General features: G+C 49.7%; 2 protein-coding genes across 3 annotated transcripts; both read right to left on the reverse strand.

Annotated features, from left to right (window-relative positions):
* Positions 1-381: 381 nt before the first annotated feature.
* Positions 382-3,446, reverse strand: LOC142873383 (DNA-directed RNA polymerase III subunit RPC7). The gene has a single exon (XM_076007388.1). It carries the CDS (start codon positions 3,189-3,191, stop codon positions 2,520-2,522), a length of 672 nt encoding a protein of 223 aa, XP_075863503.1. The 5' UTR covers positions 3,192-3,446; the 3' UTR covers positions 382-2,519.
* A 10,371-nt stretch (positions 3,447-13,817) lies between these two features.
* On the reverse strand, positions 13,818-26,314 carry LOC142873384 (retinol dehydrogenase 7-like). 2 transcript variants are annotated; one of them, XM_076007391.1, is made up of 5 exons: positions 25,657-26,314; positions 22,968-23,361; positions 18,067-18,325; positions 16,588-16,751; positions 13,818-16,020 (listed from the first exon to the last, which is right to left on the reverse strand). In XM_076007391.1, exons 2-5 carry the CDS (start codon positions 23,278-23,280, stop codon positions 15,800-15,802), a joined length of 957 nt encoding a protein of 318 aa, XP_075863506.1. In that variant the 5' UTR covers positions 23,281-23,361; positions 25,657-26,314; the 3' UTR covers positions 13,818-15,799. The 2 variants fall into 2 exon arrangements, with proteins under 2 accessions (XP_075863506.1, XP_075863505.1); XM_076007390.1 differs by lacking the exon at positions 25,657-26,314 and having other exon boundaries at positions 22,968-23,435.
* Between the last annotated feature and the right edge of the window lie 391 nt (positions 26,315-26,705).

Consider the following 26,705-nt stretch of genomic DNA (forward strand, 5'->3'; position numbering starts at 1 on the left):
TAATATTATACTGTCTGCCAAATCTTGTTTGTTATCACAACTTTTTTCATAATCACATACCTAGAGTTTTGTTCATGGTAGAATTCAAGGAAATTTGATACAGGCATCTCTGTTCAATAAATACTAGGTAAAATCTGTTAACAAATCAGTTTTCTCTACCAAATAGATATATATTTAAGTTCAAAATAAAACATCTTAATATAAAACACAAGCACACAGTTTTGTAAGAATTTAATATGTAAACACAGAAAAATAAACATAGGAACCAAACAGTTTTGCTTGTTACAGCAATTTTAAAGACATTTCCAAGTACATTTTATATATATATATATATATATATACACACACACACACATATATATATGAATCTATGAGGCTATCTCTACAAAGTAACATTTAGCTTCCTGTAGAATAACTTTACAGTCTCAGATTTTAAGCCAGGATAATAAGATTCATGCTGGTAAAGCAATCTGTAGATACTGCCTGTTGTCACAATCAGTATACTTTAAAATTGTAAAAAGGTATTCCAAAGGGGGGAAGAATGTGCTTAAAGGAGATGGCTGGGGCTTCCCAGAGTAAATCCTTGCCCAAAGGGGCTGCCCTACTATGTGCAAGATTAAAATGGTCAGACAAATTAAAAGCTAGGAAAAGAAATACCTTTATCTTCAGTGTATTTGCCTGATTCAAGTGGTCATCCCCAAAGGAAATAAAACAGTAGAGGTGAGATTTCTAAGAACTACATGGCATTTATTTGCCTTTGGTACTAAAGTGAGAGAATAAAACATCTATGGTTAATCTCAAATGACAATCCCAAATGACAACTTTATAGGAGGTTTCTATTCTAAGTATAGTAGATTGATTCTTTAAAGTAGTAGACTTATTCATGTATAAGATGGGTCCTCACATTCATCTTGAATTATTTGAGGAAGTATTGCCATTGAAAGTGGTCTTTTTCCTGAGAATGTCATGTTGTAAAACGGCACAAGACAATACAGATTATCTCCAATTTTCCCCACAAATAACAAGATGGGAAAATCAGATTACAATATATTTTGTGAGGAAAACATGTTTGTTTCTCAAAAGTGTATTTTCAGTTACTTTCCAAACTACAGTTTTTTAGTTTGGAAAGTTTTTTAATTTAAATTAAGAAATGATTGTTTCTGTAAGACAATGAATACATATGGTAAATTTTGGTTGGTGTTTAAACAATTTTTATAGGAAATTGTTTACAAGTGGAGAAACTAAGGCACAGAAACTTAACCAATCTCAGTTTCAAGGTTGAGTTTAATAGTACAAGTAGAAATAGAGTCTAGAACTCTGATTCCCAGGTTAGAGGGTCATGAGTGAAATCTGCCCAAAGGGGAAAAATAAAATTTCTTATTCTGGTGGATAATATTAACACATAATTTTTGAAATCTATAATATGAATTTCCTTGAAAATCTTTGGCATTTGTGAGAGTCTTTGTAGACTGAGGTTTTTAGGTATTTTCCCCCCAAAATATAAAAAGGCAGGGGAGCTAGCTTTTAAGTTAAACAAAAAAGATTACTCTTAAGTTCAAAATGACCTGAGTTTATTCTACATGATTATATAAATCAATTGTACAGCTTATGAGTACTCTGAAATAGAGGCTGCTACACCTCACAGAGTTCACACACATGCATTCTGCAATGATATTTATATGACCAGAACCTATTCCACTTATTCTATACTTATGTGAAGTACAAAAATAAGATGTCTCAGCCTAATTTTTCATAAGCCCAACTATCTGAAGAACTCAAACTTATTACAGTGGGATCATTAACTCATATACTGTATGGTACTAAGTTAGCCCCAAATTCAAGTATTTATAATATTCATCCCACATGTGTGTTTCTTTGTACTGGCTGAGATGTGAGCTGTGAAATTTATATAGCTCAGTTAGGCCTTTTTTCCCTGTATGTTTTTGATCACAAAACCTCTAATTTCATAAATTTGCACTTGTAAGAGCTCAAGTAGGTTTATGTAGTCATAATGTAGTAGTATAGAACATACCATGTAAAAGTAAAAAATAAAATTATTTTCAAGTTTTTTTGCTTTTAAAGTGCTCCATGTGCTATATTAAATCAATTTTCAGATTATAGAAATCCATGACTAATGACTAGTAATAGTTTTACAAAAGATCAGCAGTTAAAGAAGAATGATTTTTTCAAGTATGAATATACAGACTGAGATGCAAAAATTCTTTAGGCACATTCAAATCCAAATGGTACAGAAAGAAAAACCCAAAAAACAACGACTAAAGCACCTAAGAGGGATAGCGGAGATGTTTAGAAGGAATGTCAGAGTGTCAGAGACTAATTTGTAAGGTAACTGGTATGTAAACTCAAAGTGGTTCTGAGTGTTTAGGTAACAAATATTTGTCCAACAAAACAGGAACAAAACTAAAATACTCATTCCTTATCAGAAATAAAATAAAAAATAAGTCTGTCCAAATGCTCAGAAGTTGCATCATAGAAATATTTTTTGAGAAATTTCATGCCTAATAGGTTGCTTCATCCATGTTGTCATCACTGTCTGCGCCAAAATCATCTCCATCTTCAAAGTATGAGTTAATGTAGTCATTTTCCTCCTCTTGCTCTTCTTCATCATAGTCCTCCTGTTCTGCAGCATCATCATCATCATCGTCATCACCTTCTTTACTTTTCTCTTTGCTTCCTTCTTTCTCTTCATTTTCCTCATCTGATTTTTCACCATCACCTCGCTTTTCCAATTCCTCGATTTTTTTCAACACATCTGCAGTGTTAGTGAGAGGAGTGCCTTTGCCTGTATCTTTAGCCTGTTTGGATTTTGGGCCTGCTTTTTTGCATTTTTTCCTTGGCATCAACTCTCTTGGAAGTCTTCTCCAATCTGGTATCCATTCTTCTTTGTAGACCTTCATATATCTTTTACTATACCTTTCAATATCTTGTTTTTCTTCTGGTGTTTCAATAAAATAAGGCATTCTTTTCATTGTTTCTCTCAACTCCTGTTTCAAGGCAAGTACATAATCTTCACTTTCTCCTGTTTTCAGTGGCACTGGCTTATAATCTGTATCAGGAAACAGTGGGGGTGGTTTCAATACTACATCAGGTAATTTATCTCCTCTGCTAAATCCAACGGCCTCAATATTGAAGGTATAAGCAGCACGTCCTCTTCCTTTATTCCCAGCCATCGGAACTAGTTACACTAGAAGAGCAGGCAAATTCTGAAAGACACTGCTATCAGTAAGACCATCTATTGGCTTCTAACTCACTGCAAACAGTCGCAGAAAGTACAAACTAGTTAAGATCTGCTCACTTAGTCTCGTGGCCTGGGCAAAAGTGTGCAGCCCACGTGCCGGCCGGCGGGGAAGGGGTGCGGGCAGACCGCGCCGCACTCGGGTGCAGCCGGCTCCACCTCAGCAGAAGCGGGCGCCGCCCTCCACGCGGCTGCCGAGCCGCGCTCAGATTCTCCATTGTCTTTTTGAAGGAGGTGAACTAAGACCACTGGGAGGCATTGCTGCTCTCCAATGTGTACTGAGAACAGGAATATATATGAATTTCTGAAATTCATATCGATTTCATCTTTATGAATCTATGTTCATGAGAACATCATCAACAGAGTGAAGACCCAGTGAGCTTGGGTCTCAGGAAGCTCTGGTCACCCAAGGAATTTGTGTCTGGCACACAGCAGGTGCTCAGTGAGGGTAAGAAGAAAATGAAACCTGGAATCCAGAGACACCCTCAGTCCATGCGGCCGGAGGAGTGTCGGGGCCTGACTGGAGTGGCTGGAGATGTAGGTGTGGCCACTCTGGAGGAGGGGACAGAGGCTGAAGGCCACGGGGAGGTACTTGTGGGGTAGGAAGCCTTGACACCCAGGTGGGATCAGGGACCTCACCCATTCAGGATCCATTTTCTTTGTTTGCCAATCTCTGAGTCTATTCCTGCGACTCCAGGCTACCTGCTAAATCCTGGGAAGGAAACAATTGCCCCTCCTTTCTGTGGCTGTGAGGGCTGAGAGGGGCCCGGGATATTCCACCTGCCCTCTCCAAATCCCTCCTCAGGGCGTCCCTCTCAGCCCGACCTTGGAACACACCTGCCTCTTTTTCCTCTTCTTCCACCTGCCCCATCTTCCCAAGATGGACACCCTTGCCTCCCACAGACTAGGGGTCAACTCTCTGGGCATGGATAAACTTTTTAACCGATACTTTAAGGCAATGAAAACCAAGGTAAATTCATGGTATCAAGAAAAGGCAAATTTTAGGTTCTGTACTCTAAAAGAAAGGATCCCCCTGTCACCCCATTGGCTATTCTCTGCCTCTAGTTGCATCTCCCTCATTAGAGCCAAAGGACTTTCCCCAGGGTGGCTGTGCCCCCACTGTCCTGAAGGAAAACCCAGCAGGGTCCTGCCAGGGGAGGCCCATGGTGTGAAGCCCAGCTACTAGAGGGGGAAAGACGAAGGGCCCAGGGCTGATGATGTGATTGCCAGGGAATTGCAATGGTAAGTGGACATCAGATAATCCCAGGGGGAATACATATCAGAAACAATAAATTAATTTTCCCTGGTGCAATACGTGAAAGAGACTGCTTATGCCTTTTTCGGGGAGCAGTTATGTTAGAATTGGTGGATGTAAATTCATTCTCTGCCCTATGACAAGTACCTATATATGAAGGTAGCAGAGGGGAGTCCCCATTGCACTCCAGAAAGGCCCCGCTCCTCCCCAGTGACCAGGTGAATGGAGGGAGTGGAGGACTGAGGACACACCAGGTCCCCAGTCCCTAAGAGCATTTTCCCTTAAGCCCCGTGACAAGGCACCTGTAGGTGGTGAGATGAGCCAGGGTGGGGGCAAAGGGCCACGAAGCTGACACTGGCTAATTGGGTGAGCAGTGGCAAGGGAGGTCGGGAGTCAAATGATGCCTGAGTTTGCGAGCACCAAGATGATGGGACAGAGTCCCAGAGGTGCTACGGATATCACCCAGACCGGCACCACCTATTTGTCATCGAGGCTGCAGTTATGGGTAAGAATGAGCTGGTGCTGAATGTCAAGCTGGCCAAGCAGGCAGAGCCATGTGATGACACGGACATGTACACACAGCCTGTAACCTGCCTGTCCTGGTGCCAGTGCAGAAGGTAGTCCAGGCCCAGGAGGGCCGCTGTGTACAGACACATGGCTTTGGGGGGACAGACACAGGCAAGCTGGGGTCAAAGGAGAGTGTGGACGGTGTTCAGACAGGAGAACTTAAGAACGCATAGGCTGTGGAGGCAGGTGAGCTTCCCATCACTCTGGAAAGGAGTCCTCAAGTTTCTCCCTGCTGACCTACTTACGTCATTTTAAACAGATGCCATTGGATTTCCAAAAAACGCCTTGGCTTGAGGACACTTCTCCGAACCACCTTCTCCTGGTCTCCCACTCCTCACTGCTCCCCTCCACCCAGCTCTCATCCCCAGCACACAGCGGAGCCCCCGCTGCCCTAAGTCTTGTCATTCAGACCTTCTCAGCTTTCTCCTGCTCAGGTACTGAGCCGCCGAATCTTCCTGTGAAGAAGATGCAGTTTGAATCAAGACACAGGTGGGTTCACAGCCCAGCTCGGCTACCAGCTGGCTGCGTGGCCTTGGGCAGCTTGGTCAGACCTTGGAGCCTGGGTGTCCTTATCCGGCTCAGCACCCAGAATCACCCTCAGAAAGCTAAGTCAGTGTCAGTGTCCAGGAGTGCAAGGAAGAGGCAAAAAGAATGGACAGGAACAGGTTCCCTCCTAGAGTAGTTTGGGGGGAGGTCAGAAAAATGGAACATGATTCCAAAGGGACACTCAGATCAGAGGCAAAGGAAGGGGACAGAAATAAATTGAAGGCTGGGAACCCACAAGAAGAAACAGCCAGAGTTGCTGAGAGGGAAGAAAGGAACGACTCACACAAAGCAAATGTCCTGTTGTTTACACCTCCTTGGAGGTGTCCTTTGCCCGGCCTTGGTGCTGGGTACACCACCTGCTGCCCTCCTGCTCTGGGCACTCCCCTGCCAGGTCCCACATCCCGAATACTGTCAGCGAATTCCATTTCCTTCAACCATGAATTCTCAGTGGGCATGCACAGATATGCACATTTCCCAGTCATCACACGCACTGCTCATCCTGACAGTAGTGTGACCCTTCCCTGGGGTGGCAGGACCTTCCCAGTCCACTCCTGAGTCAGCAGCAATCCAACAAAGTTCCTAGGGAGATGTGAAGGGAGGGACACCGCCTCAATTGGACCCTCGTGCAGAATGTAAAATCTTCTGGAGCCTTCCCACCGCACCCTCCCCACAACCCCGCCCAGTCCTTGCACTGAGACCCCTGCACAATGTAGGGGAGCCAGAGGCAATCTCTAACCCCCACTTTGCTTCTACTGTGCTCTTTAGCTAGTGGCATTCCTCAGCCGGCAGCCATTCACCAGATGGAATCAGGCCCTCAGGGGAGCCCAGGTCAGCCTCCTGGGGACCACTCTTCCGCCTCAGGGCCACCACACCTATTCCCCATCTCCACCCAGGAGGAGACTGCTGTAGAGTAGTAGGTGTAGAAAAGAATACCCAAAGCTGGAAAAGGCAGGAAGTTAGGGGTAAAGCTACAACCTGTGCCGTGCCCTGCACCCTGCAGCCCCTCCTAAGCCTGGCATGGGACGCAGAAAGGAAGGGTCACATGCCCTGCAGGCATTGGAGGTCAGGTAGTTGGAGAGGATGACAGTTTCTTCTGGGGACTGAATAGCCCTGTCCACCTCTGGGAGGATAGTGGCAGCAAAGGGAAGGAGTGAAGGCATCTTCCGTGGCATGAAGGACTCTGTGGGATGGGGCCCTGTCCCTGCACAGCTCCGTGGGACTGGACGTGGCTCCCTGGCTGAGGAAAGATGTCAGGAGGGAAGATAACGGGAGGGTCTACTGAGGGTTGGGGTTAGGGAGGTGACATGGACTGCTTACATCAGACTTTATTTTTGGGCTGATTGTTCTTTCAAGGCATAGGCGGCGCCCTTGACTCATAGTCCATGATGTGACCAGGGGTCAAGCCTCATGCAGGTGCACCCCACAGTACAGCCCAGCACGGAGGACCAGGGGTTTGCACCCTCACAGCTCTCTGGGTCTCTGGAGAGCACCCCTCTGAGTCCAACCTCCTGAACCGCTACTCAGTGAGCTGTCAAGTGAATCCAGCCTCTTATTTCATTTCAGTTTGTTTTCCTGGTCTGTGTGTCTGTGTGTGTGTGTGAATGTGTGTGTGTGTCTGTATTTAGAGGGTAGGATTTATGCAAATTAAAAGAAAAGTATGCTGTCTTCAGATTGCATATGAAACTGCAGGGTGGCATTTGAGTGGCGCACCATGGAAGGCCACTCAGTTGCCTGATACTACAAGATTCAGGGACGTGGTCCTCCAGGACGACCCTCCCTGGCCACCTTCACGGCTTCAGCACTGACATGCTCCACACCAATGCCCACTTCAAGTTTTTTGAGAATATGAGTTCACTTGCTGTTTTCACACCCAACACGGATCTGCTCAACAGCACAAGGTCCCCATAGGTTCCCTGTCCTTAGATATTAACTTGAGGGAAGAAACCAATATGCCTATCGAGGTGCCTCCCAGCTACAAGGGACCTTCCCCCAGGAATCTGTGTCCCCTTCTGCAAGTCCTTTCTCTGTAGAGGCCAAACTCACAGGAACCTCAGAACATTGAGGACTCAGAGCTGGATCTGATGAAGCCCTGGGGATTCCTGGTAATTTTCCCTGCACACAATAGGGTCGCAGCATAAATGAACAGAAAATGAGAGACTGGGGTCCACTCCTGGGCTGCACAGAGAAGACCCAGGTGTAGCCACACCTGGGTTGAAGGCACAGTGGTTTGAAATCCTTCTCTGAGTCTGGGTTTCCACATCAGGTCGGCAACCAGAATCACTCAGGAAACTGAGTCATTGCCAGTGTCTCTAGGATTGGAAGGAGAAGGTAAAACAGAGAGGTCCCCTACTGCCAGGATAGTCTCTGGGAAGAAGGAGTATGAGATGTCCAAGGGGCAGTCAGACCTCAGTGGAAAAAAGGGAATAGAAAAGGAATGGGGCAGGGAACCCACAGGTAAAAACCTCCCCAGAGTTGCTGGGAGGGGCAGAGGAATGACCCAAACAAGCAGGTGTCACCGAGTTTACTGTTTACCTCTTGCAGACGCCCTTTGCACAGCCCTGGGTGGTGAGTACACTGCCCTCTGCCCTCCTACTCTGGGACCTCCCATGCGGGAGGGGTCACGCACCACAGCTCTTCTCAGGACTTTGACCTCTTTCAACCAGGAATTCTCAATGGCCATGGCCAGACACATTTCCCAGTCCTCACGTCTACTGCTGACCCTTGATTATGCTGAGAGAAATGTGACCCTTTGCTGGGGTGACAGGAGCTTCCCAGTCCACTGCAGAGTCAGCTGCAATCCTAGGAGTCCCAAGGGAGAAGTCAGAGGGAGGGACACTGCTACACCTGGACCCTTGGGCAGAACGGGAAATCCTTTGGAACCATGGATTCTGTGGACATTCATGCTCCCCGAGTCTGTTCACTGAGACCCCTCCACAAGGCTATGACAATGACAGCCTCAGCACTCCTCGCAGAGGATCTTGTCCAGGCTCCAGTGCCACACTTCTGAGCTCCTGCCTGCCCTGGAGAACAGGTGTTGCTTCCTGGTGTCCTGCAGTCTCTGGCTGTGGACTCCTCCTGAGATCAGTCCCAGAGGGGAGTCCAGCTCAGCCTCCCGGTGACCACTGTCTCCACCCCTTGCCCCTTGTCCATCCAGGGGCCCCTGAAGAAGAGATGGTGTAGGAGAGGAAAAGCAAAGCTGGAAACATGGGAGCTTGGTCTTCATGTTAAAACCTGTGTCCTGCCTGCAGCCTGCAGCCCCTCCCTAGGCTAGCGTGGGTCTCAGAAAGGAAGGGCACATGCCCTGCAGCCATTGGTTTTCAGGTGGTTGGAGGCGAGGACAGTTTCTGCTGCGGACCACATAGCCTTGTGCTCCTCAGAGAGGACCAGGCCAGCAAAGGAATCGAGTGAAGTCAGCTTTGGTGGCACCTGGGGACTCTGCGGAATTGGCGTCAGTCCCTGAATAGCTCCATGGGAGTGGGCCTGGGTCTTTGCTGAGAAAAGATGGCAGGACGAAAGAAAAAGGGAGGTTGTGCTGTGAGGTGGGGTTGGGGATGTGCACTGCTTTACCTCAGACTTTATTCATGGCCATGATTGTTCTCTCATGGCAAAGGTGACCACTTTGAGTCATAGTCCATGAAGTGGCCCAGAGGTGAAGCCTTGGTGCAGGTGACCCCCGTTTCGCCCAGCATTGAGGGCCAGGGGTTTGCACCCTCACAGCTCTCCCATGCTCTGGAGAACATTTCTAGCAAGAGTCCACACTCTTCAACAACTTCCCCGTGAGCTATCCAGTGAATCCCAACCTATTACTTCATTTCAGTTTGTGAGAATGTGTGTTTTTACACAGAAGGAAGTATGATCAAAAAAAGTCTGGTGGCTTCAGATTGCATGTGAAACTGTGTCTTTGTTTTCTTTTCTTTTTTTTTTTGAGACAGAGTCTCACTCTGTTGCCCTGGCTAGAGTGAGTGCCATGGTGTCAGCCTAGCTCACAGCAACCTCAAACTCCTGGGCTCCAGCAATCCTCCTGCCTCAGCCTCCCGAGTAGCTGGGACTACAGGCATGTGCCACCATGCTCGGCTAATTTTTTCTATGTGTATTACTTGGCCAATTAATTTCTTCCTATTTATAGTAGAGACAGGGTCTCGCTCTTGCTCAGGCTGGTTTTGAACTCCTGACCTCGACAATCCGCCCGCCTCGGGCTCCCAGAGTGCTAGGATTACAGGCGTGAGCCACCGCGCCCGGCCATGTTTTCTAGTAGGGCAGCATGGAAGGATACTCAGTGGCCTGACCCTACAGCTTTCAGGGCCTTGGTCCTCCAGGATGACCCTCCTCGGCCATCTTCACGGCTTCAGCACTGACATGCTCCACACCAATGCCCACTTCACGTTTTCCGATAATCTGAGCTCACTTGCTGTTTTCACACCCAACTCGGATCTGCTCAATAGCACAAGGTCCCCTGAAGGCTCCATGTCCTCAGCTGTTACACTGAAGGAAGAAACCTAGACTTAGGCAGGTTCCTCCTGGCTATAAAAGGTCCTTGTCCCGGGAATCTGTGTCCCCTTCTGTAAGTGCTTTCTTTGTTGGGACCACACTCACAGCAACCCCAGAACACTGAGGACTCAGAGCCGGGTCTGTGGAAGCCCCAGGAATCCTGGGAATTTTCTCAGCACACAAAAGGCGCTCAGCATAAATGAGCAGTAAATAAGAGATGGGGGTCCACAGGTGACTTTCAGTCCATTTCACTGGAGAGGTGGTTGTGAGGGGTGTTGGGTTGGGGGCCTAAGGGACAGACGAGTGGGAAGTGCAGTGACCTGTAATGAGGGTCAGTCCCTGTGGGACACAGAACCTGGTGAGGGCAGGAAGGCTCAGCTGCCCCAGGGAAGGGATCTGGGGCCTGCCAGTCCTTATTGCCATCCTCTTGGTTGCCTGTCCTTCTGTCTATTCCTGTGACACCAGGCCACTTGAAAAGCCCGACAAATGGAAGTGCTGCTCCTGGCCTGTTTGGTAGGAAGAGCAGAGAGAACGCGGGGATAATCCACTAGTCCCCTTCGACCCCTCCTCAGGTGTTACCTCTCACCACCCTACCTCCATGAAGTCGCCTGCCTCTTGTGCCACTAGGTTCCCACCTCCCAATCCTAAGGCCGCCATTTAAGCGAATGTGCATGGGTGAACCAGCAATGTTTATTCTAAAACAAGAAAATCCACACACACCGTGGGTTCAAGGCAAATGAACAATTGGTTTCTGTGTCTTCCATCAGGATACCAAGGGAAGACCCCACCTTCCAGTGAATACCTGCAAAGCCAGCCCTTGAGGGGACAGGGGTCTGGGTGAGGGTTTTCCTTCCACCCTCGGCCCATGTGCTCAGGTGTCATCAGAGCAGGGGTGCCCCTGCTTCCCCAGGACATTTCCATCCTGGGGGAGGGCATACACTGGCCAGGCGAGTGCACACCTCAGGGGCTAGGCACAATGCAGAGCAGGTGTGGACTGAGCCTGCTTCCACCTGCTCAACCCTGGACAATTCTGTGGAATCCTCCGGACTTAAGAAATTCAGGGCTTGAGTGGCTACTCACGCCAACAGGACACCAATAAGTGCAGTTGGGTTTTCATTTCTTAGCGGAAACCTTGTTTCTTTGCTCCTGATATCACCAGGGTATTCGGTAATAGCCCAAAGAACCCTTTGGAGAGGAAGAAGAAGAGGTGGGACAGGTGTACTGATGGCAGGAGAGCTCCCTCCCCCAGCCTACAACCGTGCTGCTGATGTACCTCTACCTCCCACAGCAGTCAATGTCCTGCAACCATGCACCAGAGTCTTGGCTCACAGGGCTTTGGGTGGCCTTGAGGGGCCCCATGTGATGATGGCATCCACCAGGAAGGTGGGAACGTAGCTCATGGGGAGGTAGAGGAGTTTCGCATCCCAGCCAGCTGGGTAGCAGGTACGGGGGTGGCAGGCTGTCAGCACATGCTCCATGCAGTCCACCAAAGACAGATCCTGTGTTAATCTTCCTTCTATTGGTTCTATTGATTTCATGTCTGGACACAATGAGAAAACACCCATGAATATGTCCACCTGCAATTGATTCTGCTTTCGGTTTAACTTCAGAGTGTAAAGTTTCTAAAATCTCATGGCACCCAGCATTGGCCGATATTATCCATGCAAAATCCAGAAGACGGTCCCATGCTAACCCCATGAGGAACTGTTCCACACTAACACACCTCTGCCTGTTTTCCTGGGAAATCTGGACTGCACAATGGCAGGTGTCCGCCAATACTAGAAATCTGAGCACCTGGAGCCAGCTGTCTCTAATGTCTCACATGAAATGCCAGCTGGCACGGATGCCTCTTCTCTCTCTTGCTTTCCTTCACTCTTCAAATACTGAAGGGTTCAAGTAGATACCGGCCCCAATTTCCATAAGCCTGGACACTTGCTTCATGTGAGCGATTGTCTACAGAGCACCCATCATGGAAATGAGGCTACAGGTCCCCACTTTCTGCAAGAGGCTGAACTTCTCTGAAGCCCTGTCAGGAGGATAGACCTCTGAGGGACACATTAGTGATGGATGTGGGATTCCTGACGAGAGTTTCCTTCTCTCCACACTGCCCACAGCTCACTCACAGGATGCTGGAAACTTCTCACCATAGATCTGCTTGACCTCTGGTCTGGCCCTCTCCCACGCATCCTTGGAGGTTTTGGAGAGCATATTAGAACTGCTCACAACAGTCTTGAAGACACCAGGTTCAATTAAAACAACCTTCGGTCCAAAGTAGGATAGCTCCCTCCTACAAGGCAGAGTGACAGAGGGGCTAGGATTTCAGACTTCTTGTAAGGCAAAACACAAGCCATCAGTAAACCATACCAGCCTAACAAACTACCTGGGTGGTATAAGTTAGAAAGCCTGGGTATTTAATGTGAGCCAAAAGGCATAAGAATTTGGATGAAGCCATTCATAGGTATAATAACTAAATAATGTTCTTAATCCTTTACACACCCACCTTGCTAGTTGTGAAGTGTAAATTCTCATGCCAGGCACCACTGCTGGACTGTCTCCCCTCATGTCCCTCACAGCCAGGACCCTCCCCAAATCTGGGGCTTATCAGGGCCAGCAAGGCTGACTGGGTCACAACACCTAGAACGGTTGGCAACAACGGCTTTCTCTCTCCTGTCTCTCTCCCTCTCAGCTGTCCTAGTGTCTGGGTCAGGGAGCAACCCCTGCTGTCCTAGGCTGCGCTGCTGCTGCTCTCACACTAGTGCCCGCTGCTGTGTGCTGTGCTGAGTCAGAGGCTTGCGCCACCTGGTGTTACTCTGCAGTCACTGCATGTGGACTCCTGCTGGGAACAGCCCCCCAGGGGAGCCCAGCTCAGCCTCCTGGAGACCACTGTCTCCAGCTTCAGGAGCACTCTGCCCTCTGCCCCTTCTCCATCTAGGATGGGCCTCCTGAAGAGGAGGAGCTGTAGGAAAGAGAAAGCAACGCTGGGAAAGACAGGAAGTGGAGGCTCATGGCCACCTGGGTCAAGCCCTGCAGCTGCAGCCTGTCTAAGGCTCCAGTGGGGACATAGAAAGGAAGGGCCACATGCCCTGCAGGCAATGGAGATCAGGAGGTCGGTGGGGATGACAGATTCCAGTGGGGACTGAATGGCCTGGTGCTCTTCAGAGAGGACCAGGGCAGCAAGGAGCAGTGAAGGCAGCTTCTGTGGCACCCGGCACTCTGTGGGATTGGGCCCAGTCCCTCACAGCTCCAAGGCAGGTGACCTGCTTCGTCCCTGAGAAAAGATGCCATGGAGGAAGACTAGGGGAGGTTCTACTGACGGCTTGGGGTAGGTGTGCAGACGTGCACTGCTTTACTTTACACATTATTAATGGCCATGTTTGTTCTCTGATGAAAATGGTGGCCCCATTGCTACCAGTCCAGGAGGTAGGCCAGGGGTCCAGTTTCAGGGTCTTTGCACCTCTCAGTGGAGCCTCGCAGGGCCAGGGGTGTCTACCCTCACAGCTCTCCCACTCTCTGCAGAGCACTCCTGGGAGTGAGTCCAGCCTCCTAACCAACTCCCCAGTGAGCTGTCAAGTGAATCCCAGCCTCTTATTTCATTTCAGTTTGGTTTCCTGGTGTGCGTATGTGTATGTGTGTGTGTTGTGTGTTTCAATGTCTATTGACACAGAAAGAATTATTAACGTTAAATAAGAAGCTGTTGTCTTCAGATTGCATATGAAACTGTTGGCTAGCTTTTAGTGGGGCAGCATGGAAGGACACTCAGTGGCCTGACCCTACAGCTTTCAGGGCCTTGGTCCTCCAGGACGACCCTCCCTGGCCATCTTCATGGCTTCAGCACTGACGTGCTCCACACCAATGCCCACTTCAAGTTTTCGGATAATCTGAACTCACTGGCTGTTTTCACACCCAACACGGATCTGTTCAACAGCACAAGGTCCCCTGAAGGAAGAAAACCTAGACCTAGGCAGGTGCCTCCCAGCTACAAAAGGACCTTATCCCTGGAATCTGTGTCCCCTTCTGCAAGTGCTTTCTCTGTTGAGACCACACTCACAGCAACCCCAGAACACTGAGGACTCATAGCACGGTCTGTGGAAGCCCCGGGAATTTCTGGATATTTGGCCAGCACACAACAGGCACTCAGCATAAGGGAGCAGAAAATGACACATGGGGTTCAAACGTGAGTGTCACTCCGTGCCAGTGGAGACGGAGGTGTCAGGGATGTGGGGTGGGGGCCTGAGGGAGGGCAACTAGGGAAGGGCAGTGACCACAGTGAGGGTCGATACCTGGGGACACAGAGCAGGTGCTGCTGAGGCGGAGTGGCCCAGCTGCCCCAGGGAAGGGATCTGGGCCTGGCAGTCCTTATTGCCATCCTCTGTCTTGCCTGTCCTTCTGTCTATTCCCGTGACTCCAGCACTAGAGAAAACCCTCATAGGGAAACATTGACACTGTCCTGCATGGCAGAAGTCCTTAGAATCCACCTGTCCTCTTCAAGCCCCTCCTCGGGTCATCACTCTCACCCCTGACTTTTGAGACTGTACCGGCCTCATGATCCCATAAGTCTGCACCCCAAATCCCCGATGCCATCCAGAGCTAAGGAAAGAGTATCTTCAGGGCATAGAAGTGTAAAAGCTATCACACCTGCTGTGTGTAACTCATTTCATTGTTCCTTCAACCAAATCCTGGGAGTTTCCTTCTGGCAGTTTTGCAGCCTTAACTCTCTTCCTTGTCTCCTTTCCTGGCCTCTGAGTCAGACTCCCCCTATGGGATCACGTCCTCCTTGTTTGCCGACAATTAATTACTGCATCAGGAGGAATGTTGGCCATTCTCTTTGCCTTTTCCTTGGAGTCCTAGAGACTGTCAAACTGCGATTTCTGAGGACTGAATTTGAGTGCTGAGGCGGATGAGGAAACCCAGACTCAGACAGGGATTTCATCTACTATGTCTGAAATTTAAGGGTAGCTTACCTAAGAAATTAAAATCCCACTACTAAGAATTTGGGTAGTAACAGAAAAATATAGAATAAAATCCCTGAACATGGCTGAACTTATCAAGTGTTTGTAGGGAAACATAATCCAAGGGAGTCCATGGGTTGAAGTCACAAGAAACACTGGTTATGTGTCCTCTGGAAAGATCCCTGTGCAGAGCACCTTCCCGCCAATGCCTGCTAAGTAGACACCTGAGGACAACGAGCCAGGTTGATGGCTTTCTCCCCATCCCTACCCGACATACATGGGTATCTTCAGGGACAGGAGAGGTCTGTGACCACCTCCAAGCGATTTATACCCTGTGGGAGGGTGTAGCCGGACCAGGCTAAAGCACACTCTGAGGAGAGGGGCAGCAGGCAGATAAGGTGTGTACTAAACCTCCATCTCCCAGCTCACACCGTCCCCTGTTGTCCCCCCACCATTGTTCCAAGAGCCTGAGAGCCTTGAGTGGCCACCCAAGGCAACAAGACAACCAGGAATGCTATTGGATTCCTGTTTCTCAGCTGCATAACTTGACACTTTCCTACTAACATTTCTGGGGGCATGGATGAACCCAGGAGAACCATAGCCAGGAGGGGAGGATGGAGGTGGGACACGTGACTTGATGACATGACAGCTCCCTCTCTCCACCCTATTTCTCTCCCCAGGACACATCCCCTCTCACACAGCATCCAACCCCACCCAAACAAGTTCCAACATCTGGCTTCACAGGGCTTTGGCTGGCCTTGGGAGGGCCCAGGTGAGGATGGCGTCCCCCAGGAAGGTGGGCATGTAGCTCATGGGGAGGTAGAAGAGTTTGGCGTCCCAGCCAGCTGAGTAGCGGGTGCGGGGGTGGCAGGCGGTCAGCGCATGCTCCATGCAGTCTGTCACCTCTGACAGATTCTCACTGAATTCTGGCAAAAGCTGTGAAGATAGTAGTTTCAGGCCTGTTGAGGATGAGAAAACAGCCTTCATCGAGTGGCACATCCCTCTGTTCCCTTTCACAGCTCTATGCTAGGAGGAAAGTCTGTAAGAATGCCTGGGCCCCACAGTGATGGGTCCCAAATCTGATCATTGCAGGTTCCCCAGAGGTTGACTCATCATTATCTCAAGAAAAATTGGTCCGCACTAAGCCACCCTGGGCCTCTCCTCCTGAGAATATCTGGACTCCACCACACCTCCAGCAGTTCTCAGCTGACAGAGTTGAAGCACAGGAAAACCAGTCCTCTCTAAACCCAGCTGGCCATGAGTGCATGGCATCTTCCCTCTCTGTCTTTAGTTTGTTTTTCAATAATATGATGGGACGGAATTTCCAACTATACTGAACGTGGTTTACCTCTCTTGTTGACCTGTTGACCACACAGCACCTTGGGAATGGAGCTGAAGATCCCCTCTTTGAGCCAAGGCTGACGTTCCCTCTCCCCCCTATCCAGAAGGAAGTCAGACCCTCATGGTGTTGGAGACATTAATCATGATCTGAGGTTTAGTTTTCTCACTGTCCACAGTGCACTCACAGGATGCCAGATACTTCTCGCCATAGATCTCCTTGATCTCAGGTCGGGCCCGGTCCCACACCGCCTGTACATTCAGCAAAATCCTCTCGGTGTTGTTCATGTTTGTCTTGAAGGCACCAGGCTCAATTATAGCCACCTTCACCCCAAAGGGGGCAAGCTCCCTCCTGGTAGACAGACAGGCAGAAGGCACGGAGTTCAGAGGTCTTGCAGCAAACACAAAACACACATAAACCTAATGAAAATCCAACACAGGGTGGTGGTAGAAAAAGTAAGAAACCTTGACATGTTGGGACGTGTAGCAGAAGGCCAACAGAAATTATGACGATGGCATTGCCCGAGTGTAGGGATGACATACTTTACTCACTGAGGTCACTAGCTCCGAATCCCCTGGAATCAGCTGCCAGGTACCACTGCTGGGCTATCTCCCCCTCGCCCCTCACATCCAGGGCATCACCAGGATTCGCCCATCTCACCCTCTATGCTCCTCGGTCCCCTTCCTCCCTCTCCTGCCCTGTGACTCCCTGGCCATCTGTAATCGGGGCTGCTGCGGCTGTCTTCTGGGGAGCATCCCTCTGCCTTCAGTCTGGGCTCCCCACACGCACAGCCGTTCTGCTCCCTGCAGCCCACAGGGGTCTAGATGCCCCTAGATCTAATACCCGCCCTGAATACATCCAATCTGTGGATTCCACAGCCAACGGCATGAAGGACAGCACGTGTCCAGAACCCACAGGTCTCCACGACCCACTGCTGCCCACCTCTCAAGCCTCCCACACCTGTCCTGACCTTGTTGTTTGGCCCAAGAATACCCCACAGCATAGGCGGTGCAGTGAGGCTCAGCCTTGCCTGGAGCTGACACTGTCCTGTCATCAGGAGCCCTGCCCACCCCTCCTTAGCAGGCTGCGAGGTTCAGGTCTCCAGTTCTCAGCTCACATCTCACAGCCAGGACCTTCCCCAAATCTGGGGGCTGCCTTCACAACATCTATGACGGTTGGCAACAATGGTTTTCTATCTCCTGTCAGCAAGTTTCTAGGTCAAGGAGCAACCCCTGCTGTCCTAGGCTGCGCTGCTGCTGCTCTCACACTAGTGCCCGCTGCTGTGTGCTGTGCTGAGTCAGAGGCCGCCCCCGCCCCTCAAGGGCTCCCTGCACCCGAGCATCTTGGTGGCTGCGGACATGGGCCCAGCAGCCAAAGTATCCCACCTCCAAGCTGCTTCACACATGTCCTGTCTGGGGGCCTCCTCAGAAGGCTCAGAGACAGGTTATAACATTTCTTAGTCCTTGTGCCCCCTGCTCTACAGGAACAGGAGGGGAGGTCATGTAGAATGGCTGGCTAAATCCAAAAGGGGGTGGGGCCCAAAGCCTTAGGGATGGGACTCAAAGAAAGGGCCTCTAAATCTGTGATGAAATCAAACTCTAGCCAAATGCTCCCAGAGAATACCAGGAACAGGAGGACTCAGGCATGGCCCTACCCACTGCAATACCTGAGGGAGTCCGAGAAGGCCTCTACACCGAACTTGGAGATGCTGTAGCCACCACCTGTAACAGCCATTCTACCCGAGACGCTGGAGACGTTGACCACGCGGCCCCTCGCCTTCCTCACTAAGGGCAGCAGGCTCAGAGTCACCTCGATCATCCCCAGCAAATTCACGTCTAGTATTGTCATGAAGTCTTCTTTGGTCAGCCACTCAATGCGGCCAAAGGGCACGGAGATGCCAGCGTTATTCACCAGGCCCCAGAGTCCTGGGGACAGTGGGAAGATGAGAGAAGAACTCTTATTTGTGTGTGTGTGTGGTGGGGATGGAGCTAGGGTTCAAGTTCACATTGCAGTTGAGTTTATTTATGGAGTCAAGAAGAATGTGCTACTTGGTATGGGGAAAAGATTATAGGAAGGAAATGAGGACGAGGTGATTTAAGGTTGTCAGGGTTTGCATATTCTTCAAACAATTAGAGTTTAGGATGGTCCTAGTCATCTCTGGTGGCAGTGACTGAAAACCAGCATGCAATGAACCCAACTTTATTAAGTGCATGGATAGAGTTTGAGAAAATAGAGTGAGTGCTTACCATACATCTCATGAAAAGAGAGAGACAGAGACAGTAAAAGAGGAATTGGAAGTCAAGGAAAAACCTGACAAGAGAAAGAATAGAAGGGAAAGGAGGAGGATCAAGATGGTGGACGAGAAACACCGTCAGAAAGAGTGTCTCTGCAGAAAAGACAGATTCTAGCAGAAATTAGAAAAAAGAAGCAAGAAGGCGAGCATACAGCAGACGAGCGCCGGAAGGAGGGGTACCTGAGACCCCGGGAGACTCCACGGGAGGAGGCTTCGGAGCAGAACTGGAAGCTGAGACCGCCGGGGCAGCCCGTAGACCAGCGGGAAGGGTAGGTGGATAAAACACCTTTCCCCTCCCCTGCATTTGGGACTGCTGGTGGGCTCCCCAGCGGGTGGAGAGACCTGCGGACACCAGCCCAGAGACAGCCGCCGCCAGCTAGCGTTGAGCCTGTAGCGGACACGGCACCAGCCTCCCAAATCACTGTGCACCTCCATGTGCACAGACCCGAGCCACGCAGCAGGCACCATATTGCCTCCTTCTCCCCTCCGCCGACCCTACCTGCGGCTGCCCAGAGAGACAATACAGCCACCAGCCGGAGGCACCTCCAGGGAACGGGACCTTCCCTTTTTGGGACCCTACAGCTGACTAAGGGGAACTCAGACTGTGAGCTTTCTACCCGCCAGCCCTCCCAGGTGCTGCTGGCATGGTGTTCCCAGGAGAACGGTGCTGACTCAGAGGCTGAGAGACACAGACACAGCTTGGGCTCCCTGTGGGTGAATTGGGACCGGAACTCCTCTCGCTGGTGGAGATACAGTTTGAACTCTGGGACCCAGAGGTCGGACCTGCAGTCCAGATCCCGTGCACCGAGGTCTAGCATTGCCCGGGGCACAGAAGGGATATTTGTGAACAGCCTGCTGAGGTGTGTGTGCCTCCAGGGGCAGATCAGCGTCCTAGAGGGCAACCCTCCTCCCAAAGGGAGGCCGTGCGCCCAGCCCAGGCAGCGTTTCTGCGCAGGGAACCTCCCTGCAGGCATCACAATCCGGGGAGGCCTGGTGACGTGTGGTCTGGACTGCTGGCAGAGGCCCAGGAGTAGCTGCAACAACATCCAACCCAACAGAATGAACAGTAATTTACCTTACCTATCAGTTCTCTCAATAAATGTGAATGGCTTAAACTCTCCACTCAAGAGACATAGGCTGGCTGAATGGATAAGAAAATACAGGCCAAGTATATGCTGTCTTCAGGAGACACATCTAACCTGCAAGGATGCATATAGACTAAAAGTAAAAGGGTGGAGATCAGTATTCCACGCTAGTGGAAGCCAAAAGAAGGCTGGCGTGGCAGTTCTAATTTCAGACGATTTAGTTTTTAAACCAACAACAGTAGTGAAAGACAAAGAGGGTCATTATATAATGGTGAAGGGCACACTTCATCAAGAAGAGATAACAATTTTAAATATATATGCACCCAACTTAGGGGCACCCAGTTTCATAAAGCAAACCTTACTGGATGTAAGCAAAAGGATTAATAGCAACTCCACAATCACCGGAGATTTCAACACCCTACTGACGGCACAAGACAGATCCTCCAAACAGAAAATTAATAAAGAAATAATGGACTTAAACAAAACCCTGGAACAACTGGGTCTGACTGACCCAGGACATTCTACCCAAAATCCATTGAATATAAGTTCTTCTCATCAGCTCACGGGACATTCTCTAAGATTGACCATATCCTAGAGATTTACACAAAGTAAATCTTAAGAAATTTAAAAAAATAGAAATCATACCATGTACCTTCTCAGATCTCAGTGGAATAAAAGTAGAAATCAACCCTAACAGAAACTCACATTTCTACACAAAAACGTGGAAATTAAACAACCTCCTACTAAATGATTACTTCATAAATGAAGAAATCAAGATGGAAATAAAAAAATTCTATACTCCTACACTGCTGGTGGGACTGCAAACTAGTTCAACCTCTGTGGAAAGCAATATGGAGATACCTTAAAGCGATACAAGTGTATCTACCATTTGATCCAGCAATACCATTGCTGGGCATCTACCCAAATGATCCAATGACACTCTACAAAAAAGACACCTGCACTCGAAGGTTTATAGCAGCACAATTCATAATTCCAAGGCTGTGGAAACAGCCCAAGTGCCCATCAATCCAAGAATGGATTAATAAAATGTGGTATATGTATACCATGGAGTACTATTCAGCTCTAAGAAACAATGGTGATATAGCACATCTCATATTTTCCTGGTTAGAGCTTGAACTCATACTATTAAGTGAAGTTTCCCAAGAATGGAAAACAAGCACCACATATACTCACCAGCAAATTGGTATTAACTGAACAGCACCTAAGTGGTCGCATAGGTACTGCAATAATAGGGTATTAGGCAGGGGGGAGAGGGGCGGGAATATACATATATAATGAGTGAGATGTGCACCATCTGGGGATGGTCATGCTGGAGACTCAGACTTGTGGGGGGAGGGGTGGAAAGGGCATTTATTGAAACCTTAAAAATTGTACCCCCATAATATGCTGAAATAAAAAAAAAAAAGAATAGAAGGGAAAGACAAACAGACCCATGAATAATTGTTTTCTATATCCTGGTGGGCACACACACACTGAAAACCTTAAGACTCAGGGAGCGTAGACAACAGGCCACCTTTGGACATCAGGGGACAGCTGTGATGCAACGTGCGCCGATTTTGAGGCAATATTTGCTCAGGTGGCAAAGGTGACCGTCTCTACCGGGGAATTCCAAAGCTCGCCATGGAGTGGACACACAGGGCAGACTGGGGAGGAGGCCTCAGCCCACAGCAGGGTCCGGATGGCACCCTTGGCCCCAGGCAGTGTCGACCTTCCTTCCACCCTCCCTAAAATCCACCCTTGACATCACCTCAGGGCTCCCCCGACACTTGGCCCTCATGGAGACTATCTGCTTGATATGCAGGGACTAAAGCACAACATGGAGGATTTGAAATAGTCTGACTTCCCCACCTACAGACGCAAGGTCAGCAGAGCCAGAGTGTTTCCTGGGCCAGGGTTGGGGTGCAGTTAGACAGAGTTTGAATGCAGGAATATAGGAAAGATAAAAAGGCCTTGCATATTAGTCCTTCCCCCACACAAAACCATTCATGGCCTTCAAGAAATGAGTATTCCTGGCAGGGCTCAGTGGCTTATTCCTGTAATCCTAGACTTCTGGAGGGCAAGGCAGGAGGATCCCTGAAGGGCAGGAGTTGGAAACCAGCCTGAGCAAGAGGGAGACGCCGTATCTACTAAAAATAGAAAGAAATTAATTAGCCAATTTAAAATATATAGAAAAAATTAGCTGGGCATGGTGGTGTGTGCTTGTAGTCCCAGCTAATCCGGAAGCTGAGGCAGAAGGATCGCTTGAGCCCAGGAGTTTGAGGTTGCTGTGAGCTAGGCAGACGCCACAGCACTCTAGCCTAGGCAACAGAGTGAGACTCTGTCTCGAAAAAAAAAAAAAAGAAGAAATGAGTATGCTTTGATCCAATTATTTTACTTTACTTGACTAACATTGCTAAGCATGTGAACAAAACTTATTACATAATGCTTGCTGAGTTGTTGTTTATGCCAGGAAAACTGAGAAACTAAGTTCAGCGTCCAACAACATAGGACTGCTTAAATAGATTATATTCTCTGATATGCAGATATTGAATATTCTATTTTAGAAGAGATTGGATGGTATAAAGCTGATCACACAATACATGAGGTAGTCTAATTATTGTGGAGTAATCAACAACGGTAAATGTTGTTTTGCCTTTATCCTCTTCAGTGTTTTCCTCAATGAACATGTTTTACATTTCTAATCAGAACAAAGAAATCCATCATCTCCCTTTTAACAAAAAGAACCGGCAGGGTAATGTAGCAGAAGAACAGGAATTATCACCGAATATTTGAAAGAAGTCCCTTCAGCGCTCTAAGCCTCCATCCTTATGAGTCAAGTGAGGACAGATAATCCCAGAGGCCTCAGGGGGGACAAGTGTGAAGGAACCAGTAAGAAATGCTGAGATCAGGAGCCTGGATCCAGCCTGGCCCAGAACCCCACTGTCCCATGCCAGGCTCAAGGTCTGGCTCAAGGGCACAACCTGCCTCCAGAGAGTCGACCCTAAACACAGGCTGTGCTCCTCTGACCCTGTGGCTCAGGCTCAATCACTCTAGGACTTCTGCTCCGGAAAACCCAAGCTCACAGTCCTTGAAAATCCAGACACCTTGGGAGTCTTCACAGTTAATAGAGAACAGGCTCCCCCATCCCAGAGAGAGAGAAAAGAGACGTAAAGAGGAATCTGGGGGTACCTCTGTCTCCAACACGTTCCTTCACCCACTGGGTGGCTGCAGTGATGCTGTCTGTCTTGGTGACATCCAGAGTCACAGTCTCCAGCCTGTCTGACGTCTGGGCTTTCAGCTGCACGGCCGCCTTCTCTGTCCTACACGCAGCCAGCACCCTCATGCCACGCATGTCCAGCTGTCTGGCCAGCAGGTTCCCAAAGCCAGAGCCGCAGCCCGTGATGAAGACGTACTTGTCTTGGAGGTGGCTCACCACCTGCCTCTCCCGGTGCCAGCGCACGAGGTAGTACAGGCCCACGAGAGCTGCCAGGTACAGCCACATGTCTTTGCACAGGATGGTGCCTGGCAGCTACAGTTGCTCTAGAGTTCCAGCACTCTCTGTTTTGTTGCTCCAAAGGTCTCCCTACGAACAGGCATTCTCCAATTGTGATTTCAATGCTGTCAAGGGCTGATCAGACATGGTTGGATTTTCCCCAGCCCCACCTCTTCCAGCACCCCTCCCACCCCTCCCTCCCATGCCCTCACCTCACCCCATGCACACTGGATCTCCCCTCTAACCCACGTCTTAGACTTCAGAAATCCTCTCTGCTCTGTCTGTCCCCCACTCTGGAAACATTTACTTCTGCACCGCTCCAAATGATTAAGCCAACGTGGTCACATTACTATATATTTTTCAATAGAATAAAATGCCCTGATGTCTCCATTGTCTTTTTGAAGGAGGTGAACTAAGACCACTGGGAGGCATCGCTGCTCTCCAATGAGTACTGAGAATGGGAATATATATGAATTTCTGAAATTCATATCGATTTCATCTTTATGAATCCATGTTCATCAGAACATCATCAACAGAGTGAAGACCCAGTGAGCTTGGGTCTCAGGAAGCTCTGGTCACCCAGGGAATTTGTGTCTGGCACACAGCATGTGCTTGTGAGGGCAAGCAGATTATGAAACCTGGGGTCCAGAGACACTCTCAGTCCATGTGACCGGAGGAGTGTCAGGGACTGACTGGAGTGGCAGGAGATGGAGGTGTGGCCGCTCTGGAGGAGAGGACAGAGGCTGAGGGCCACAGGGAGGTACTTGTGGGGAAGGAGGCCTTGACACCCAGGTGGGATCAGGGACCTCACCCATTCAGGATCCATTTTCTTTGTTTGCCCATCCCTGAGTCTATTCCTGCGACTCCAGGCTACCTGCTAAATCCTGGGAAGGAAACAATTGCCCCTCCTTTCTGTGGCTGTGAGGGCTGCGAGGGGCCCGGGATATTCCACCTGCCCTCTCCAAATCCCTCCTCAGGGCGTCCCTCTCAGCCCGACCTTGGAACACACCTGCCTCTTCTTCCTTCAGATGGAGACCCTTGCCTCCCACAGACTAGGGGTCAACTCTCTGGGCGTGGATAAACTTTTTAACCGATACTTTAAGGCAATGAAAACTAAGGTAAAATCATGGTGTCAAGGAAAGGCAAACCCTGGTTCTTTGCTCTAAAAGAAAGGATCCCCCTGTCACCCCCTTCGCTATTCTCTGCCTCTAGTTGCGTCTCCCTCATTAGAGCCAAAGGACTTTCCCCTGGGTGGCTGTGCCCCCACTGTCCTGAAGGAAAACCCAGCAGGGTCCTGCCAGGGGAGGCCCATGGTGTGAAGCCCAGCTACTAGAGGGGGAAAGACGAAGGGCCCAGGGCTGATGATGTGATTGCCAGGGAATTGTAATGGTAAGTGGACATCAGATAATCGCAGGGGGAATACAAATCAGAAACAAAAAATTAATTTTCCATGGTGCAATAAGTGAAAGAGACTGCTTATGCCTTTTTCTGGGAGCACTTATGATAGAATTGGTGACTGTAAATTCATTCTCTACCTTTGACAAGTACGTATATATGAAGGTAGCAGAAGGGAGTCCCCATTGTACTCCAGGAAGGCCCCGCTTCTCCCCAGTGACCAGGTGAATGGAGGGAGTGGAGGACTGCGGACACACCAGGTCCCCAGTCCCTAAGAGCATTTGCCCTTAAGCCCCGTGACAAGGCACCTGTAGGTGGTGAGATGAGTCAGGGTGGGGTCAAAGGGCCACGAAGCTGACACTGGCTAATTGGGTGAGCAGTGGCAAGGGAGGTCGGGAGTCAAATGATGCCTGAGTTTGTGAGCACCAAGAAGATGGGACAGAGTCCCAGAGGTGCTACGGATATCACCCAGACCGGCACCACCTATTTGTCATCGACGTTGCAGTTATGGGTAAGAATGAGCTTGTGCTGAATGTCAAGCTGGCCAAGCAGGCAGAGCCATGTGATGACATGGACACGTACACACAGCCTGTAACCTGCCTCTCCTGGTGCCAGTGCAGAAGGTAGTCCAGGCCCAGGAGGGCCACTGGGTACAGCCACATGGCTTTAGGGGGACAGAGAGACAGGATGGGGTCAAAGGAGAGTGTGGACAGTGTTCAGACAGGAGAACTTAAGAACGCAAAGGCTGTGGTAGGCAGGTGAGCTTCCAACGCTCTGGAACGGAGTCCTCAAGTTTCTCCCTGCTGATCTACTTATGTCATTTTAATCAGATGCCATTGGATTTCCAAAGAACGCCTTGACTTGAGGACACTTCTCCCAACCTCCTTCTCCTGGTCTCCCACTCCTCACTGCTCCCCTCCACCCAGCTCTCATCCCCAGCACACAGCGGAGCCCCCGCTGCCCTAAGTCTTGTCATTCAGACCTTTTCACCTTTCTCCTGCTCAGGTACTGAGCCGCCGAATCTTCCTGTGAAGAAGATGCAGTTTGAATCAAGACACAGGTGGGTTCACAGCCCAGCTCGGCTACCAGCTGGCTGCGTGGCCTTGGGCAGCTTGCTCAGCCCTCGCAGCCTGGGTGTCCTTATCCGGCTCAGCACCCAGAATCACCCTCAGAAAGCTAAGTCAGTGTCCGTGTCCAGGAGTGCAAGGGAAGGGCAAAAAGAATGGACAGGAACAGGTTCTCTCCTGCTAGAGTAGTTTGGCGGGGACAGAAAATGGAACATGATTTCAAAGGGACACTGAGATCAGAGACAAAGGAAGGGGACAGAAATAAAGTGAAGGCTGGGAACTCACAAGAAGAAACAGCCAGAGTTGCTGGGAGAGAGGAAAGGAACAACTCACACAAAGCAAATGTCATGGTGTTTACAGCTCACCACCTGCAAGTGTCCTTTGCCCGGCCTTGGTGCTGGGTACACCGCCCGCTGTCCTCCTCTCTGGGCCCTCCCCTTTCAGGTCCCACATCCCGAATATTGTCAGCGAATTCCATTTCCTTCAACCAGGAATTCTCTTTGGGCATGCACAGATATGCACATTTCCCAGTCGTCACACGCACTGCTCATCCTGACAGTAGTGTGACCCTTCCCTGGGGTGGCAGGACCTTCCCAGTCCACTCCTGAGTCAGCAGCAATCCAACAAAGTCTCTAGGGAGATGTGAAAGGGAGGGACACCGCCTCAACTGGACCCTCACGCAGAATGTAAAATCTTCTGAGCCTTCTCACCGCACCCTCCGCACAACCCCGCCCAGTCCTTGCACTGAGACCCCTGCACAATGTAGGGGAGCCAGAGGCAATCTCTAACCCCCACTTTGCTTCTACTGTGCTCTTTAGCTGGTGGCATTCCTCAGGCTGTGGCCACTCACCAGATGGAATCAGGCCCTCAGGGGAGCCCAGGTCAGGCTCCTGGGGACCACTCTTCAGCCTCAGGGCCACACAACCCATTCCACTTCTCCACCCAGGAGGGGACTCCTATAGGGGAGCAGTT

The sequence above is a fragment of the Microcebus murinus genome, chromosome 10 (genome assembly GCF_040939455.1).
Source record: "Microcebus murinus isolate Inina chromosome 10, M.murinus_Inina_mat1.0, whole genome shotgun sequence".
NCBI lineage: Eukaryota > Metazoa > Chordata > Mammalia > Primates > Cheirogaleidae > Microcebus > Microcebus murinus.